This window comes from Lissotriton vulgaris, chromosome 3_1 (assembly GCF_964263255.1).
Source record: "Lissotriton vulgaris chromosome 3_1, aLisVul1.2, whole genome shotgun sequence".
In the NCBI taxonomy this organism is placed as follows: domain Eukaryota; kingdom Metazoa; phylum Chordata; class Amphibia; order Caudata; family Salamandridae; genus Lissotriton; species Lissotriton vulgaris.
In genome coordinates, this window is record NC_141689.1 from 1,739,333,727 (window position 1) to 1,739,354,734 (window position 21,008).

General features: G+C 43.9%; 1 protein-coding gene across 1 annotated transcript in view; it reads right to left on the bottom strand.

Annotated features, from left to right (window-relative positions):
• Window positions 1-21,008, bottom strand: part of UGT8 (UDP glycosyltransferase 8) — a 320,715-nt gene that overhangs the window by 227,600 nt on the left and 72,107 nt on the right. The window contains exon 2 of the mRNA XM_086962163.1: window positions 1,152-1,978. Within this exon, the coding sequence (XP_086818289.1) occupies window positions 1,152-1,976 (825 nt within the window). The 5' untranslated portion in view covers window positions 1,977-1,978. The remainder of the gene's footprint in view (window positions 1-1,151; window positions 1,979-21,008) is intronic.

Consider the following 21,008-nt stretch of genomic DNA (forward strand, 5'->3'; position numbering starts at 1 on the left):
TCGGTACATCCAAAGCGGTGTCCAAGTAAAAATAATCTTAAGTAAGAGTCCCGCTTGCCTTCCAATAGTGGAGTCTTCCAGTGTCAGTCGGTCGAACCCGATCGGAGGCCCTGTAGGCCCTCCTTTGTTTCTTTACCACCAGGGTTCTCATTAAGGATGAACCACCATGAAAACCCCTGAGGAGAGGAAACTCTTAATATGCTTGGTGGGATCCCGTTAAGCATATTGATGCTTCTACACCGCCGCCACACCGCCAGGGAACAGCGGTCCGACCGACCAATTCCTGATAGGGCGGTCGGGAGACCACCACCGCCGCGCACCCACGAATCTGGAGGTCCGTGGACCAGACTCATATTCGGGACCTTAGTAGTGCTGCAAACCAAGTCAAGCATTATTTTATTCATTTTCAGTGCTCAAAGGATTTATATTTACTATACTGACAGGTATGACTTAAGTGAAAGCTGACAAATACTGTCAAACCCCACAGGGCCTCTCAGAACCCAACGTTTAACATTTATTTGGGGGTGGGACACAAATGAAGCAACACCCCTGGATATTCCCTCTTGATTCTGATTTTGCTGCTCAGAAAGAAGGTTAGCCTCTGGTATCAGAGTTTTGAGCACTTGTTACCACAACTATTCTACCCTTTGGAGCAGTTTTTGTTCCCATCACACTTCACCAAGATGTTTGAGGTGAAATGTGAAAAGAAAAATTCCAGATGCAAGGCAAATTTTGCAAATCTCAGAATCATGATTCAAGTGTAAACTCCTGTTTGTGCCCGATTTGTAAATTACATGGTGCATGGAATGAAGCCATTAGCATTACCTCACCATTATTTCCAACTTCGTAAACTTCGTGAAAATACCAGAAATTTAAAAAATCCCAAATTATTTTCCTCTGTACCAAAAAGCTCCACCAATCTTTCATTGTGGACTGTCCCAGGACATCGAAATTTCTGTGCACATAACCAAGGGATATTAAATGCAAATCATAGGGAGAAATGACTCAATATTTCAAACATTTGCAACAAAATAACATTAGCTAATTGTAATTTTTATATCAAACTTTTCACATGGCCAGATGCTAAGGTTTAAACAGTTTGAAATGTTAAAATGTAGGCACGCCTTTATGTGGAAGAAAATAATCCTTACCTGTGGGAGAGGGCTCGCAGGTTTGGTTAGGATTCCTCCTACATAAACAACGTTTGGTAAGGTGGGTCTTGGGAACTCCAGTGCAACATCAGTACACAACATCCACAGACTGGATCCAGACACTAGCTGGTACATTGATCGGTCTGGCAGCACGTTGTATTTCTGCATTATCCGTTCATATTTTGGTAAAACCAAAAAATTGACTCCAAATCTGGAAAGTAGATAAACCACTGTGTTTGTCATCCTATCGAGCAGACCCATGCGGTCTGTGAGAAGAGAGTTAAACTCTGGAACGTATGCCAAAGGAGCCGGGGCTCCTACCTCTGCCGGGTACCAAAGTCCAGTTGAAAAAACAGCATACTTCAGCCCCAGGAGATGAGCTATAACAAACCCACACATCTCATTTGGATCCACCAGTAGGAGGTCAAATTTCTCCTGTTTTAAGCGCTCCATTAGTGCTTGGTTGCCAACCATCATGTCACAGTTTCTTGAATAATGGTCTAGAATGTCAAAAAGCTCCAGTGCTGTTAGTCTCCCAGAGAAAATATTCCTCATTTTGGACTGCAGGAAATCATCTGATGTGCTGCTGTTGAAGATCCCTGGATAGCGTTGCAGTCCATAGTGATCTGAATGAGGGACCTCCCTGCCCTCAGACACCAGGAACACCGTTTGATGGCCTTGTTCTCGTAGAGCCGAAGCCAGGGTCTTGAAAATGTACAGATGGCTTTCAAACATAATTGGCGGCACAATCACAATTTTGGCAGCCCTTGTTATTCCAACAGCACACCAAAGGACTAAGAAAACTGCAGTGTAAGGAAGCTTCATGGCTGAAATAGCAGAAACACAAAATTACTTTAAATTATTATACTAGTTGTTTGTGTTATACTCAAAACAGTGATGACTACCAAGGTATGGCGCAGTGTTTTCACTCAAAGTTGCTCTTATTTTTTGGTATTCTAGCTACTGAACCTAAGATTATTGGTTTGTTCTATTCCCAGCAATACAAAGATGCTTGGTAGCAGCAGTGGGAGAAAGATATATTTCAGAAGTTATTTAAGCCAGAGAATCCACTTTTCCAATGTTTTTACTGCAGATAGTACTTTATTTTAGCCTAGAGAGGTGATTTAGAGTTGGAGGCTGGTGCTTCTTTGGGCACAAAAGTCTCACTCGACAAATCTTGATCCCCTACAACATGAACCCTGTGTTGCCACTACCGTCTGGATGGATATGGGTCCTGGAAATGTTACTCCAAAGTGGAGATACATTTCCACAATCCACAATGAAAATGTCCTCATGGGTGTCAGGGACATATACACAGTTTTCTGTGCAAAACTGCCTTGATAACAAAGACAGTCTTGCATCGGATGAGCCACCATAAACAGGGCAGCAATGTTGGTACTATTTGCATCATCACAGCCACCAAATTAATGTTTCACAAAGCTCCTATGGAGGCAACTCTGTTATCGATACCACTACCTTCCCTTGTTCTCTTAATGAGACAGAAGATTAAACAACAGGCTAACGTGAAATCAGCCTTTTTAACTAGTTATCACTTTACCACCCTAGTCTAAATTAGGTTAAAAGAAGTTTATGTTGCCAGCATGGATGTCAGGCTAAGGCTAACTGGGGCACTTCCCACTTCAGAAAAGATTTAGGAACTAATTTATAAAAGCATTTGTCAGTATGTGTAGTAGCACCCCCACAGTGCTACTTCACACACTCATAAATGCAATTCACAAATATATGGGTATAGATCCACACCCAGGCTGGTTCTATGTTTTATGTGCAGAATTGCCTGCTATGAGGGCATACTACTCCATACCCATAGACTACATTTAGTCGTAAATGTGAGAGAGATATTTGGAATGGCTACAAAATGGGAAATATTTACTACAAAGTGGGAGGAGGAAAGTAAAAAGTAAGAATCAAGGGGAGAGACAAGTGTAGTGTGGTGTAAGCATGTAATGATGGAACCTTTGTGGCTCCTGATGGACTCCATAGAACTATGACATAAGCGTTAGAGCATAGTGAATTGAATACAAGTTTAGAATGTTGAGTCTGCGTTTACACGCAGAAGAATGAAGACGTGCTATAGTAGGCCCAATGTGTGGCGGTGTCATTTGGCGAGGACCCGGGCTGGGAGGACACTACAACGGGCACATACAAAAACACCTACAAAAAGGTAAGTTAGTTGCAGTTCACCAAAGATTGCCCCCATCTACTCCAGTAGTGATAGAGCTCAAACAGGCTTACCTACTCTAGCCAAGCCTTTGAGTTGAGTACATTCCAAACATAGCCACTCACAGTAACTGTAGTGAAATGATACAGAAATCAGGGGATAACAGTATTAGCACAAAGGACACTACCTACAAAAAAATTAATTAAAACTAAGTAGGTCATGTAACTTTGCACATTACATATACACCACATTGTACTAATATACTAAAATAAAATTAATATTAATAAATAATCATTCACTGTATTTATGATGGCCACTAATACAAATAATGTTACAAAGTTGTAAACCTAAAAGAGGCACATACATAGAAAATTACACATAGGCACATTGTTTATAAATTGTAAAAAAAGACCTCTGGCTCATCTCACATCCAACTCTACTCTACACACACTCAAGGACGTAGGCTCTATTTAAATGTTCCCAGTGGTAATGTTTGTCTGGTACACATTAATATGCAATAATTTTCTCAGGTGATGCTTGTTTCCATATTATTTTCAATTCATTTTCTAAATATCAAAGACGGAGTTTGTTACCTATGTTATGGATAGCTCCATCTAGTGATTTAACACCTAAAATACACCCTTGAAGGTAATAGCCATTGCATTTTGAATTGTATGTATTCTCAGCCCTTCATTTAAAGGAGTGGGGCATGTCCTCCTACTGCTAACAGTATATGTCCTCGGTGCTGGTGAATTGGATTTATACGGAGATTTACGCCTAGGTGCAGGAATAAATCTACAAGCGCAGAAATCCCACCTGTAAATTCAACTCTGGTTCCAACATGGAGTTCCGATTGCATACAGCATACGTTAGAAGAGGATGGTAGTGAACAAAAAAAACAGTTCAGAGCCGAGTTCACACGGATTGCATTAGAATAGGGAATAATGAATGAAGCATAGAAACTGGGTTGACAGCAGTGTGAACACATTATTAAAAAAGGTATAGAGACATCAAATAATCGAGATTAATTGTCTTGGATTGTGGTGAGGTCCCTCACACGTAGAGTCTGTTACTAGTAGAGAGCAATCTTGCAGTGGTTCAGAAAAGAGCAGACTGCAGAGGAGTCAAGCCTATCGATTTGAAAGGCACAAAGTGAAGGGATGCGCTGGTGTCAGGGACGCAGCTATCAATTGTGCAGTAGGTGCAGTGGCACCGGGGCACAATGCTGTTAGGAGCCTTCTCTACTGCAAATATTAATGGTTTTCAACCCAACCTAGAATTTTGAGGGTCCATTTTCCTCATTTGCATTAGGTCTCAGGGCCTCCTAGCTACACCAAAGGCTGACATGAAGCCCTTTGCGGCACAGGTGCAGGCTTAGCAGCAGAAACTGAAACAAAAGCTTAAATCAATGCTGGATTTTTTTAAATATACGTCCCTATGTACAGAGGTAGGCAAAGTGACTATGGCAGAAGCTCTCCAATGGACAAGTGGGCTGTTCCTAACTCATACATGTGCTTAGTTAAAGCTAAAAAAGAATGTTAACCCAGTTTTCTAAATGTAGTAAAAAACAGAAAAACATGTGCACAGACATGAAGATACAATCGTGGAATATTAAAGTATCTCATTCTGAACAACAGTAAATACTACAATGAGACTGTGTGCTGATTCTACATGGCTGCTTTCAGTGGTGGATGGGCCGAGTGCTTCATCCTATCTCTCCCTACAAGCCTAGAGTATTCCAGCAGACCAAGGATTTTGCCACGGTCCTCTAGAAACAGCTAAGCTCTGCTTGGAGTGATATGAACTTTTTGAGGCAATGCACATATCATTTAATATGTCTTTAGGCTTCATGCATCAGACTGCTGTTTAAGGCCTTGAAATGATATGGCTTCAGCCCACTATTCTTTCTTTAATCTCTACTCTTTATAATTCTCTGATAGCCTCGCTATTGGTTAATGGTAAATCATCAAGATGCGTTCCTCTTCATAGAGGTGGACATTCTTGCCTTAGAACTATTTCCTACTAAAATCATACTCATCAAGTTAGTCTTTATTCGATAGTTTCAATCATAAAAGACACAATACAAACATAAAAATGTCATAAAATATCATATAGGCATGAGAAAAGATAAAAGAGGAATATACCAATTAATTCCATATATGCAAGAAACATTTACACAAGATAAAAGGTATAATATCCTTGTTCATACCATAAAATCATACATTTCAGTTCAAAATGTAAGTATCATCATTATCGAAAGTTTCCTAACATGAATCTAACAATTTAAACCATACCAGGTAATGTAATGAATTAAGTTTAAAAAGAGTCGTAAAACAATTACACAGAATTCTATCATAAACACAAACCCCTCCTAAGTGGACATAATTGGGATGACGGCGTGGATACATTGGAAGCCTTCAAATTTGTTCTGCGTAGTGCCCAGGTCCAGCTAAGAAATGTTGCCATAGCAATTACTATGTCTTCTCGAGTATTGGTTTTCAAAATACGCAATGCAGTCTCTTAGGATCTGGTGCCAAGATTGGAGCACAACGGCTTAAGCCACCTGTTTCGCGGGCCAGCATATGCTGGGCAGACAAACAGTACGTGAGCTATGGTCTCTACCATGGAGGGGCACATGGGAGAATAAGTATCTAAAGCATCATTCCATTTTGTCGTAAAGGATTTTAACGGAAGGGTGCTCACTCTAAATTGGTGATATAGCTTCCTATCACCAGGCCTTGTGATAAAATTCCAATAAGCTTTTAGTCTTTTGACCAGCTTATGCTCCATAAAAATGCCAGTTAGGGAGCTACTGTTCACCAATGACATCGTTTTTCTACTGATCATGACCCAATAAAGTGCTTTGAACTCGTTTTTGTTAGGAAATGAGTTCCTTATTGGGTCATCCCACAGGTGGCCAAGTCCCATATCAAACAAGCTGCCCTTGATCTTGTGCAACCATGCAATTTTCGAAGACATGTCTGCCTTCCTAATGTGCATTACTGCATTGGCATAGGATGCTAGCTCTGGTATCGTCCACAACCATCTCTAGTAAGATATGGGTCTAAATACTGCATCCTGATCAAACAGAGTACAACCTCGATCTAGTAATAGTGGCTTAATAGGAGTGGATGGAGGAAGGGCTGTTAGTGATCGCAGGAACTTGTTTTGTGCAGTTACTAGGGGAGATAGATTGTCGAATCCCCAAAGCTCTGCACCATAGATTATAGATCATCTAATTTTCCCATTGTACATTGCTAGTGCCGGCCCCACCGGTTTACAGTGTGAAAGTCGGTGTTCTTTTAATAGAGCACCTGCTAGCTGATTGTGCCTGAGGACTAGCAGGTCTAGCTGGGGTTTCCAGCACCATGACCTTTGTCTTATCAACATTAATTATCAGATCATGGTCGTTACAAAACACTGTAAATCTGTCTAGGGCCCGTTGCAGACCAGATTGAGTTTTGGACAAAATTAGAATGTCATCTGCAAACATTAGAAGTGGGACCCTTGAACCGGCAAGAGTTGGAGTGTGAGAAGGAAAATTGGAGTAGTAGGAGATTACCTTGTTTATAAATAGGGAGACAAGGGTAGGGGCGAGGACACACCCCTGCCGCACTCCCCTGTTAATTGGGAAGAGATCTGTTATTTCGCCCTGTTGTCCCCACCTTACCTGTGTATAATTTGCTTTATGCAATTCGATGATAAAACATAAGAGTTCTGGTGGCATCCCGGTCTCCTTTAGAGAATCCCACAGCTTATGGCGTGGCACTAAATTGAATGCTTATTTTAAATCAACAAACGCAGCGTAAATGGTCCCCCCAGATAGGATCACAGTACTCCAGTAGATCATCATAGATCTAAAGACTTGGTCGATGATGCTGACATGTGGTCGGAAACCCCCCACTTGGTAGGTAGACAGTACCTCATGATTGGTTATTCATTCATTGACTCTACCTAACACCAGTCTAGCCACGATTTTTTGCAGGGTGTCAATTAGGCTTATTGACCTATAGTTGCATGGACTGGGGCGGTCCCCTTTTTTATATATTGGGAAAATTTCCGCCCCACACCAAGTTTCAGGAATCGGAGCACCTCTGGTCAAGGCGTTTTTGATAATATGGATGTACTTGACCCAGTTCTTCCTACCATGTTTGTATATGTCGACCTGGATGCAGTCTTGCCCAGGGGCCCATCCTGCTGGAACACAATCCAGAGCTCTTTCTATCTCTCCTTTACCAAAGATTATGACGGCATCAGTTGTAGGCTCAGAGTAATCAGTTAGGGCAGTTGTCGGGGTAGCAAATTGGGCCTGATAATGTGAGACCCAGAAATCGGGTGGAACATTATTAGCTGGTATAGGCTCTGATTCCCCATTACCCCATTTACTCAGTTGCCAACATTTGAGCCAATTCTTCTTGTTACTAGCATTGGGTATATCTGCCCATCTTTTCTCGTCAAAATTCCTCTTCGCCCTATATTGGGCTTTTTTAAAATTTACCCATGTGTTTTTTACCACCTGTCGATCTCCCAGCTTAATCGCTTGTGACAGTTGCCTAAATGCAGTCCCACATGCATCGTCGTACCATTTAGCTGATTTTTTATAGTGAGCCTTGGCACTCTCTTACTAGTTGTAAAGAAGGTTTTCAATTTCTCAAAGAGGTCCTCATGTACCTTCATTAGGCTTGAGAAGGGGTCAGCATGGGAATCTAGGGAGGGGAGAATCGATAATGTTTCTGCAGTAGTTAGCTTGATCTGGGCTAGGGTAGTTTCATCTTCTAAGACCGCTGCCCATTTTAGCCGTTGACAAATATTGGTCATAATTACATCCCCAGTCAGCATTTCCTGGGGAGCCCTCTGTCTAACCAGTCCCTTCACTGCTAATGTTAGCAGAAATGGGTCATGGTTGCTCTCCGGTTTAAGCTGGACCAACATATCCAAAAGTCTTGGCCACAGCACTAAGCTAATAAGAAAATAATCAATTCTACTACTACTTAACCCATTACTGAAGGTAATAATGCCTTCCCTGTCCGAGGGCGATCTCCCGTTGACTGCCCTGAGACCCCTCCCGAGGGTTACATTTTTAAGTTGTAGCGCCGCCCCTGTCCATTTATTAATAGGCGGCAGCAATAAGGATGGTACTCCCCAAATTGAGTCCTCCTCCGCACTAAGATTGTGATCATCGTGGCTAAGAGGCTCGAATGTGCAATTTAGATCCCCCGCGATCACCAATAGAGGGCCTTCTAAGTCATTTATAAAAGCATTCAAAATCATACTCAATACTTTAATGTCTGGTTTTCAAGGCATTGCACATCACTTAAAGGCTACAGCTTATGCTACTGATATTCTCATTTTTATCTTCAATCCCGAAACCTCATTATCACCTCTCTCTCAAGATATTCTTAGTTTTTTCCAGGTTTTAGATTACAAAATTAACTTTGACAAGACTGAAAGCATTCCTTTCAATACATTCTGTACTAAACATTCATTCTCCTCCTCTGGTTTCACTTGGACTCCTACTCAAATTAAATATCTAGAAAAATGGCTCTCTAGTTCTATTACTGCCTCTCTGTCCCTCAGCTTTAATGACCTTCTTCTCAGAACTGAAACCTTATTTACTTCTTGGTCAGCTCTTTTTCTTTCTTGATGGGGTTGACTTGTTTCAATTAAGTTGATAATTTCTCCCATAATTATCTATACTTTATCCATGATTCACATGCATATACCCCACTTCTATTTCAAGGAAATTGATTCTCGATTATTAATTTTTTCATGGAACAAGAAGACATACTGCATCTCCTTATCCCACCTCAAAACTTTGAAAACTGAAGAGATTGTGACTTTTTCTAACTTTGTACGATATCTTAAGGCTTTTGGCCTTGAACATGCTGCGTTTTGGTTATTAAAAGCACAACCCTCTTCTTCACCTCTTTGGTTAACAATAGAAAAGTCTTTCATTTTTCCTTTCTCTTTTCAAGAATTGCTATCATCAATGACTAGATAGAGCATATACAATCTCCACCCTAGGAACCCACAATAGAGGGCTTATTTGGGAATCTCTCACTACATATGTAAACACAGTTAGTGTTTTATCTGCTATTGATTCTACTTCTGATACTGTTACTTTTAAACCTTAAATTTGTCAACCCCTTTTGCTAGTATTCATCAATACAATGTTGTATGCACATGTTTTTTGGTCATGCTTATTTATACATTTGTTCTCGGTTCCAGTTGTTTACTTAATTTACTCTCTTGTATGCATGATATTCTTAAATAAAGCTTTTAAAACGTAGAAAAGAATGTTTTCACCAATGAATTTTGAGTGACATTCAGTAGACATCAGAACTGACGAGATTAAAAACATTCCCTTTATTCACTTTTTAAATGGTTCACAATAGAATCGGCTCCAGCCAAATACTCACAGTTCAGTCACTGTTGAAAACAGTCAAATGCTGCATTGGGAACACAATCTGATTACACCTAAATACATTTTAAAATGGCACAAGAACACAAAAGTAATGTGAGCAGTATCACAGACCAGAGATGTAAGTACATTGTTGTTCATACATCCATCTCTATATCCGACAAACATCTTATAGTACGCGGGATCCTTTGGGGACACCCTACTATGTATTAGCTAGTAATGCAGTAGTAGAGGTTACACTGTTACTGTCGGTGTAGGGAAACACTGACTCCTGAATCTTAAGGTTGACCTTAAAGGTCCTCACGACTGTCGGTGCTTCCACTATTAGACTTTCGGTGCCCCTCTCAAAGGACTGAGGTGTCAATCTAAAACACAAACATACACTGGCTTCTGGTCTTTGTTTTTATTTGGGGCTGTCATGCACACAGGTGCTAATTCTTTAAGTTAGCATATATAACAGAAACCACTTTTTTTTATTAATATAGTTTACAATCTTAGTTTGCACCGGCTTCTAGTCCATACTTGGTCTGCATTGGATCCTCGTCCATTACTTCAGTGTGCATGGGACACTAGTCCATGCCTTGGATTGCATTGGCCGCTAGTCCATGGCCTCAGTTTGCACCAGACACTAGTCCATGGCCTCGATTTGCATCGGATGCTGTTCCATGCCTTGGTTTGCACCAAACGCTAGTCAATGACCTTGGTTGGCCCCGATTGTACAGGATGCTAGTCTGTGCCTTGGTTGCACTGGACCCTAGGACATGCCTTGGTTAGCATTAGACACTAGTCTATGGCCTCGGTTTGCATCGGACCGTAGTCCATGCCTTGTTTTGATTCGGACTGTAGTTTATGGTCTTGGTTTGTATCGGATGCACACAATAGGGATCAGGCAACAATTGGGGCGATAGACACCATGGTAATACAGTCCCATACCTTATATTGTCCAGTTCAAGTAGAAAAAGGCTGTAGCCTGTACTGGTAGGTTGTGTTACACTTTAGGTAAACTACCACAATGCTAATGTCCCTCATTGAGAAGGAGAGCATTAATATTTGGCAGGACTGGAAAGTGATGTACATTTGTTAGATATGTTTTTAACCCCTTCCATGCTTGTGATGGAACCACTCCATCACGAGCCACGGGTGGTGTGTGCTCATGACGGAGTGGTTCTGTCATGCCGCGGCCGCTCCGCCCACACGGCACTGATTCCCCGTCAGAACAACTCCCTCATAAGCACAGCCCGCCCGTGGCTCGTGACAGAGGGGTTCCGTCACAAGCATGGCGGCACCGCGCGACCCCCCCTCTCCCCCAGCGCCGCAGCAGAATTACTGTTGCAGCCAAGGGGTTAAAATAACATTCCCAGTCCTATAATGAGGAACAGTCAATCAGAAGTTAGTCTTGGCCACACACAGTGGGGGATTGGCCACAGGGCTTGGTCTGACACCAGCTGGCTGTCAATTCATACTGCACACAGTCTTTGGTGTGCGCAGTGTAGTGTTGATCTTCGTGTCCCAGAGACCCCATCCCCTTGGGTCAAACTATATAATTGAGGGGAAGGGGGTATTCAGCCCCTCTCGATGACCCTTAATTGGCCTCGTGGGTAATGCGGCCTCCTCCCCAAGCTCTAAAAGGCCCAGGGTTTCCATTACCTGTGGCAAAATACAATTAAAAAAGGCAAACAGAGCACACAGCCCCCCTCCTGAGCCATTAGAGGCCCACAGAGTCTGCATCTCGTGGGGTCAAATACAATGAAAAATGGGGGGGGGGGGTGTGGACCCCCTCCTGAAGTCTTCTGGGGCCCAAGGGACCCCATCTGATACCCCATCCCCAGAGGCCAAAATCTAAGGGGTTGTGGCATGCAGCCCCCTTCTCCGAGCCTTATTAGGGCCCTGGGACCCATCCCCCGGGATGTGTGTGTTTTTTAAGAGAGGGGCGGCATGGTTTCTCTCTTCAGACCTTTTTTTTTTACCCCGGGGACTCCATCACCCAGGGCCAAAATCTAATGGGTAGGGAGCATGCAGCTACTATCCCAGAGCCTTAAAAGGCCCTGTGGAACGCCATACTCCAGGACAAAATACAATAAAACGGTGGAAGGACTGCACAGCCCCCCTCCTCAAGCCTTCATAGTGAGTCCTATATCCCTAAATCCTGGGTCGTTTTTTTTTTAAAAGAGGAGGGGGGCTGCACTACCCCATCCCCGCGATGATAGGTGGGTGCCCCTGTGCCCACCCATAGCATCCACAACCCCCGCTGCCCCAGCCAACTCCCCCACATGCTACAAGAACCTGCATTGCTCCTACCAGAGCAATTCTGTTTACATTTGCTGTGTTGGGCCGGGAGCAATATAGGTTCTGTTTCCCTGACTGCATCAGTGCAGACAGGGAAACAGAACATAAGTCTGCTCCTAGCCGGCGGGAACATCTTTAAAACTTCCTCTGGCTGAGAGCAGACTTAGGGCCCTATTAGGAGTCTGGTGGTCTGAGGACCGGCAGACTTATGGTGGTGAGGTGGTGCGCGCATCTAGTCACTGCCAAAGCGGCGGTCCAGTCACCCCATTAGGATTTGGCCGGTCGGACTGCTCTCAGACCACCAGTTTTGCCAGGGGACCACCTTTTCCTGACATTGGAGCAGTGTTCAGAGCCCGCAATATGCGTGGCAGCACCGACACAGTCCCACCAGGCATATTACAAGTTATCCTCCTGGGTTTACATGGAGGTTCTTCCTCCATGTAAACCTTGGAGGAGAGGAAACAAAAGGGGCCCTACTGGGCCCCCCTGTGCCTCAACTGCATGTGACTGAACATGTGTCCCCCTGTGTGCATGCACATAGGTTTCTACATGGCTGGACTTTTGAGTCCATGCCGTGCAGTAACTTTGTAGTGCGGTGCCTTTTTCAAAGACATAACGGCCTTTAAAAGAGGCACCGTCATGTGACCACCACACAGCCCGCCTGCCAGACTACTAAAAAGTCGTAATCTGATGGGCGGACAGAAGCAACCTTCGGCGGAGTGGTGGTGCGGCAGTTTGCATCGCTGTGCCACCGCTCCGACCAAAAGTCGTAATTGGGCCCTAAGTGTTTGCTCCCATTTGAAGGGGGAAATTAAAATGCTACCACAAGACGAGGATAAACATGTTTTGGGCAGGGAAACTACTGGGTGGTGGGGATGGGATCCCTGGGTCACAGTAAATAAGCAGTCCCTGTAATAAAATGCCCCCCCTCCAGTCCATGGGGTCTTTAAAGGCTCAGGGAGTGAGCCGCGTTACCCTGCCCTTTACACTAAAGTTTTAGCCCCATGGAATGGGGTCCCCAAGGCCTTTTCAAGGACACCCTCCCCTTTAATATACACTTCAGCCCCAGCAAATGGGATCCTGTGGCATAAGTAGGCTCCGAGAGGGGGGCTGTGCACCCCCTACCTTTATTTTATAACTCGGCCGTTGGGGATGGTGTCCTTTAGAGGCCCCACTTGGCACCCTCACCTTCCCTACATATTTGGCCCCCTGAGCCAAGGGGACCTTGGGGCCAACACTGCCTCAGTGAGGGTTGCCACACTCCCCTTCTCCCCTTCATTAATATACACGGACCCAGGGGATGGGGTCCCTGGTAACCCCATCCCATGGGCCTGGTTTTTTAATAAGGGGAAGGGAACACCTGGCCCCACTTTCTGAGCCCATCCCACAGTGCCTTTGTTTTAAAAGTGAGAGAAGGGGCACACTGCCACCTCCCTGATCCCTATGGGCTCTGGGGATCCCATCCCCCGGGACCAATGCTGCCAAAGATGGGAGCCCCAATGCCAAGCCAGGGCACCCACAAAACATTACATTGGTGCTCATGGGGAGAACCACTGCCCCCCAACCAGCTCCCCAGCCAGCACCATACTAGATGCTGGTGAGAGTTGGCACATTTTCTTTGCTCTCGTTCGATGGAAAAAGTTTTTTCAAATGCTCCCACCAAGCGTTTACAAAGGGGAGTTCCATGCCCTGAAGAGTATGTGCAGGGTATGCCCACACTCTCCCAGCTAGAAAACCATTATGTGGGGGAGGGGGTCTCCGGGGCTGATATGGGCATGGGGAGGGGGGCGTTGTTGAAAATTATTGAATTTTGCCTCGGGGATTATCTGTTCTTATTTGAAAGGCAGTTATATAGGCAGCTATCTGGAAAAGCAATTGGCACCTGCTTCGCCCCACTATACCAATATCTATATGGGCTAGTGGGAAGAGCAGGTAGGCCATAAATGTTTGGGCACTTGAATCCAGAAGATTCCAATATGGATTCTCTATATAGATGATTTGTTTGTTGTTTGGGAGGGGAGTAGGACAGAGGCAGAAGATTTCATTAATGAAGTGCAAATAGATAAACCAGCCTTCACATCCCGTATTAGCAATACTGAGGTTGAATTTTTCAATATTAAAGTGACGGTGATGGGTGGCAAAAAATATTTCCTGTTTATTTTGCAAATACACAGCAGGTAACAGTATCCTGTATGGGTCTAGCCACCATCCAGATAGTCTCAAGTGAAGCATTCTTTATGTAGAATTTCTTAGGACAAAACAGAATTGCCATACTGATGAAGGATTTTGAAGAGAATTGTCATCTTTAAAAAAATGCTTCAGACAGAGGGGCTATCCTGAAAGGGTAGTACGTCAGTTGGAACCTAAGATATCAATAGTAATCAGAGATCAGTGACTGTTTTCACATAACGGATGAGACTGAAGATAAAGATATTGCTGGTTTTATTTGCACTTATTGCAAGGGGTGAATAAGGAGTTCAATAAGATATTGAGCAAACATTAGTATCTTGACAAAACGGATCTGATTTTTGGCCCCGAATTGTCAAGTAATCCTACCATCATTTATCTTAAGGTCAAACCATTAAGGGATGTTTTGGTGTCCAGCTATCTACAGCCTAGTGTGAGTATGAGTTGGTTGTACCTCAGTAAAGGCTTTTTCAAATGCAGTAATTGGAAGGTTTGCAGGTTCAGTACAAATTGTAAAAGTTTTAGATTACAGGAAGATCAAAAAGATTCAAAAACAGATCACATGTGCCAGTGATTATTGTGATTATTGTGTTTATGTACCCCCATGTCCCTGCAAACGAATTTATGTGGGTAGTACCCTCTTCTCTGTAGGCAGAAGAAATTTGAAACACGTGAGAGCTATCAAAAGTTGTGACAATGCATATCCTGTTGCAAGGCATTTTGACATAAAACACAATCAAAATTCTGATTTGTTGCAATTTTTTGGTATTGACAGGGTTCAAAAGAAAAAAAGGAGGGGATTGAGTGAACATTTTGAGGCAGATGGAATGTAGATATATTGTTCAACTGGATGCAAAATACCAGATGGGTCATAATATTGATGAAGAGTTATCCGTTTTTCTTTGAATTTTGAATCTTTTAATTTATGTTTTCTAGATTTTTGATTCTCTGATATTGTAGTATGTGATTTAGTTATATATTGGGAAGTGACATTTACATATTTTTCTTTCGGGCATAGAGGGACGCATAAAATATACAAAAAAAGAAGCAGAGAACTCTGAGTGCAGCTCCTGTGTAGAACACCCTACAACACCAGCGACACTATTTTTGATCAACTCAATTTCTATCAAAGCATTTAAGCATAGGATAAGCACATGCCATCCAAGCCGAGATAGAAAGAGACAAACTCTTTTGCAATTTCTACAGCAAAGTATTTAAGCATAGGATTAACACAGTGATATTCACACCACGCTGTAAAATTACAACATTTATTTTGGTTTTCTTATAATATTGCTTTTTGACTTGCTGCTTCTCTTGGTCAGCCCATTTGGGCAGCACCACTGACTCTTTGTTTGTATGCATTTGTATACATTGTCCTTTTGCACTACATTTTTGTGGTATTACAATTTTCAATGTGGCAGGGAGGAATGCAAGTACGTCTTTAGTAAACTCTTTTGCGTTTTTCTTTTGGAAGGTTGTTGGGCACTCCAGTCTGAGAAAGGCAATTGTGCCAAAGCATGTCACATTTGGGCAATTAAATAAACAACTTTGCAGTCATCTTGTATACTCAAGGAGCGGGTCGAGGTAGCTGAACTTACAACATCACATACCCCCTGCCTGAGTTCCAGATGGCCGACTCAGTGAGACCCTCTGGGATGTTTTCGTTCCTCCCCTGGTCTTTAATCATTGATCTCCCGGGGACCTCAACCAGCTTTCGCCCGTCCCTGTCCCCGCCCACCCACCTGGTCCTTTTCCCTGCCTACTTCCCTAGACAGTTGAGACCTAGCTACTTTTGTATGATGCCTGGTGGAGCTTCCTCGCGAGCTATAGGGGAGATAGACTATGGACTCCCTCCTATGACTATCACCTACCCAGTCGGACTTCGGGCAAATGCTCCTGCGTCTCTCCTGACCTTATCTTCCCCCTCTCCCCTCACCCCCCTCCACTCCCACCCTTTCCAGCTTCTGTCCTCTGCCTCCATCTGCCCTTGCCCTTTGTCCCCACCCTGTTTTTCTGTGAACCTCTTCCCTTGCCAATTGAGACTGAACTATTTTGTCTGATGCCCGATGGAGCTACCTAGTTTAGCTATAGGGGAGATGGGCCGTGGATTCCCTCCTTGGCCATCAACTACCCAGTCCGTCTTTAGACAGACTTCATTTCGTCTCTACAGTCGTCTCCTCCCTTATCCTCACTTTCTCACCTACCCTACCCTCCACTACTTTTCTCTCTCCTTTCTCTTCTCTCCTAATGTATTGCTGATTATGTGATGAAATGTGTAATTGTCTGTCTTTTTCTGTTATACTGTTGAACCACATTGTTGAACTTCCTTTCTTCTCTCCTGGCGTCTCCTCTCACACCCTCCCTCTATTTATGTCTCTCCCTCTCTCCTCTCTCAAATGTACTGAGACTAAACTATTCTGTCTGATGCCCGATGGAGCTACCTGGTTTAGCCATAGGGGAGATGCGCCGTGGATTACCTCCTTGGTCGTCACCTACCCAGTCGGTCTTTAGACAGACTTTCTTTCGTCTCTCCTTATTGTCTCTTCCCTTATCCTCCCTTTCTCACCTCCCCCTCCACTACTTTTCTCTCTCCTTTCTCTCCTCTCCTAATTGTATTGCTTATTTTTTGAGGTATTGTGTAATTGTTTAACTTTTTCTGTTACATTGTTGATTCTCATGTAAAGCGCTCTGATACCTTCGGGTGTAGCCAGCGCTATATAAAACTCTTTAAATAAAACTCTTCAAATAAATAAATAAGTAAATAAAATGTACATATTAATACAAAAAAAGGTATGTGTGCTGGAGATTCTAGTTGTGCATGGAAAGCTTTGGGGTGATCCCACAAGCGGGGGCCGAGCAAAAAGGGTGTATCAAAAATGTCTGTTTTCTGTTTATTCGTCTAGGAATTTTAGACATGAAAACAGCCTGAACTGCCGAATGGAATTACACCAAATTTGGCAGAAAGGTAAGTCTTGGATCAGAAAGTGCCCTTTTTGTTATTTTGTGTAAATCCTTTCAGTAGTTTTAGAGTTATTAAAAGAAAATCAAATTTGTACAGCCATTTTGGGACTCTGCTTCAGGCAAGTCACAGAGTAAAATGAAATAATGAAATAAGGAATGATGGGCAGGGTAGGAATACCCCGACCCCCTAGCTCTGGGGTATTCAGGGAGCCCGCCAGGGCAAAAAAGCATTTTTTCAAAAGTTTAGCGGCAAAAATCGCAACGGATTCACAGATCTGCTGTAACATTTTTTTTTAAAAACAAGCATGGTCTCCCTCGGAAGGCAGAAAAATGAGCAGGAAAAGCAAAACAGGGGGTAGAAAAAGGAAAAATAGAGGGCCACAAACTAGCACACAAGGCAAAACAGAGCAGAAGAGGGCAAAACAGAAGGCAGAAAAACAAGCAGAAAAGGCAAAACAGAGAAGAAGAGAGCAAACCGAAGGCAGAAAAATAAGCAGTAAAGGCGAAACGGAGCACAGTTAAATTAGAAGAAAAGGCAAAAGTGAGGGAAGAAAAATTAACAGGAAAGTCAAAACAGAGGGCAGAAAAAGGCAAAACAGAGGTCATAAAAACAAGCTGAAAGGCAAAACTAAGGGCAGAAAAATGAGCAGAAAAGGTAAAATGAAGGGCAGAAAAATGAGCATGAAAAGCAAAACAGAGGGCAAAAAAACAAGCAGAAAAGGCAAAACTAAGGTCATAACAACAAGCAGAAAAACCGGTCTCTTGCGCTTGTTTAAAAAAAAATCTGTGGTGGGATAGGTCCCGGGGGCATGAAGGTAATTAAAAAAAAGATCCTGGGAGCAGAGTTTTCATCTGTATCCCTGCCCACTACTATGCGGGCATGGAAACAGATGAAACAATTTGCTACCACACACAGGGAGCTACATTTCTAGAAGCTTCTTGCATATCGGAGCAATGCTGGGTCCCGCAGAAGGCAGGAAACTAGCTGAGGCTGTGGGGACTTTGAAGCTTCCCATGTGGTTCCTGATGCACACTGGGTGCCCTGGGTACAGCTGGAGAATCCAGGTAGACATGGCCAGGCCCTTCAGATGGGTTCCCCTAGGCCATTATTACCTCTAATCGCCCGTAATATGTAGTTTTCTACCCCCCCACCCTGCCCCTTCCCCGCCCCACGCCATAGCCCAGCAGCACTCCCACCACGGGCCGCTACTGCCACTGAGACACTCATGTACTTGCTCACACACTTACTCCCAAAGGTTACAGGTTACAGTTAGGAAATAAAATGTAAAGCACATTAGAAATTCACTTAAAAAACAGAGGTTACAGGGATGTTATAGTTAGGAAAACACATTATAAAAAACATCGAAATTCACAAAAAAACAAAGGATACAGGGAAGTTACAGTAAGCAAATAACATTAAAAAAGCATAGAAATTCACTGAATAAACCAAAGGTTACAGGGACGTTATAGATAGGAACTAGAATTTAAAAAACTTGGAAATACACTAAAAAAATGAAGGTTACAGGGAGTTAGGCTCAGATTTGACTCGTACAAAACCAGTGAAATAAGTCATTATAGTTACCTGAGCAATGCAATGCTTATGACCTCACATATTACAAAACTCATAACATGGTTAGTGACATCACTGATGACATCACTGATGACATCACTGATAACATCTGAAATGAGTCCTCCTTGGCCCCGGAGACCCCAACCCCCAGGACCCGGCAAATTAGTAAAAGAGGAGGTGGGCCACACGGCTCTCCTCTTCAGACCAATTTTGGCCCCAGGGGTCCCATTCTCCTGGGGCCCAGCCAATTGATGGAAAGGGAAGGGGGCCATGTGGGCCTTTGCCCCGGGCCGGTTTTGGCCCCGGGGCCCAACCACTTGTTGCTGGTTGCCCTAGCCCCACCCAGGTCACCCTATGTGCATTGTTGGTCCCCCTAAGAGGAGACTCAGGGCCCCCAAGGTCCCACCCAACTGTGCGAGGGAGCAATGTCTTCATCTGTTTTCCTGTCTGCTTCGAAGATGAAAAGTCCGCTCCTAATGGGTGGGAGCAATTTTCCTGCTCCTGACCGCTGGGTGTGGACTTACTGTTTGCTCTCACTGGTTGCAGCTGTCTAAGATCTGGCCAAGAGGCAGCAAATAACTCTATGCCTGATTACAAGTCTGGCAGTCTTTGACCTCCAGACTCACGGTGGCGGTCCTATGGCCGTCGTTTTACAAAGAGGCCATTTGGACAGCCACTGCTGCGCTGGCTGTCCCAGGGAACTTCTGTACCCAGGTGATGGCGCAGCAGACAGTGGTATATAATATGCAAGGGGCAACCGCTGTGATCCACCGAGCATATTACGAGGTTCCCCACAGCCACCCTTTTCATGGTGGTGAGCCAGCCGTGAAAAAAGACTGGGGGTGGGGAAACAAAGGGAGCCTCCTTTCCCCCCCCACCATATGGATGCATTCACGGGGGCACAACATGTGCCCCCCTGTTTGCATGCACCCTAAGTTCCAGCTCGGCATGGACTTCACAGTCCATGTCGTGCTGGAATTGTTTTTGCGTTCCCATTGTGGTGCATATTTTAAGGGCACCGCTGTGGGAAGGGCAAAAGAAAAGCACACCAGACATGAGTTGAACTCGCAATTGTAGTATTCTCGGTTAGAATACTCATTTAGAATTGTTATTGTATCTTTGGTCCTTAACATTCTTTATGTGGGAGTTAGACAGAGAGAGCCTGACTTTGATACACTGTGGATGTACAAGCTGTTTCTGGTATAAACTTCTTTTCTTACAAGTGAACTTTGACTACCGGATTACTTCAGTAATCTGGCGGGCAGACCATGCATGGCTTTGGTGGTCCTGTGCCAGCGCAAAGCCGTCGCAGCACTGCAAAAGTCATAATCAGGCCCTGAAAATGGCCACTTTGGGACATAGGACGCCAGCCCTGGAGGGTGGCGGTCTCCAGGGATAGTAATGGTTTCAGGAGGGGGGTCCCCCTCCTTTGATTTTTCGGGGCCTTCCCCAGGCAACTGGTGGTCCCTGGGGCTCAAAACGTTCCGGGAGGGGGCCACACAGCCTTCCATACCATCTTAGTTAAATCTCGCCATGAAGGGCCTTGAAAGGAGGTCCGCACAGACCCCCTTCACTGGTTTTTAATTTATTGACCTTGTCCTGGGGAGGTGGTGGTCCTTTTAGCCATAGGGAGGGGGACCGTGTGCACCCTGCCTCAATATTAATATTTAAATTAGCCCCAGGGACCTGGCCTACCCGGCGGCTCAACTATAAAAAAGTGCAAGAGACCCCGCTTGTTTTTTTTTCTAGAGTTTGGCAGATCAACTGTGATTTTCGCAGGAATATTTTTTAAAAAGATGCTTTTTTACTCTTGAGGGGTCCTTGTGGGACCCCACCACCGAGCCTAGGTGGGCACAGTATTCCTATCCTGCCCCATTCTCTTTCTTTTTACTTTTCTTTGGGACTCGGCTGAGTCCAATTCCCAAAATGGCTGCCAAAAATTAATAGGTTGAAGTGTTAGCAGTCAATCAGATCTCAGCATGAGATCTCTCGGATCTGCCGAGGGTTCGCATCCCTAGATGCCGATCTTTCTTTTTTCTTTAATAACTATAAAAATACTGAACAGATTTACACCAAATTACAAAATCAGCCAATTACAAAACTGGACCAAGAGCAGATTTTTTGTCAAATTTGGTACAGTTCCGTCCAGCAATTATGTTCAAAATCCCTCCGGGAAATGTAATGGGGAAAGCCGGTTTTGGAACCCCCCTTTTTTCTCTGCCCCCAGTTGATGGATCAATTCGAAATTTTCCA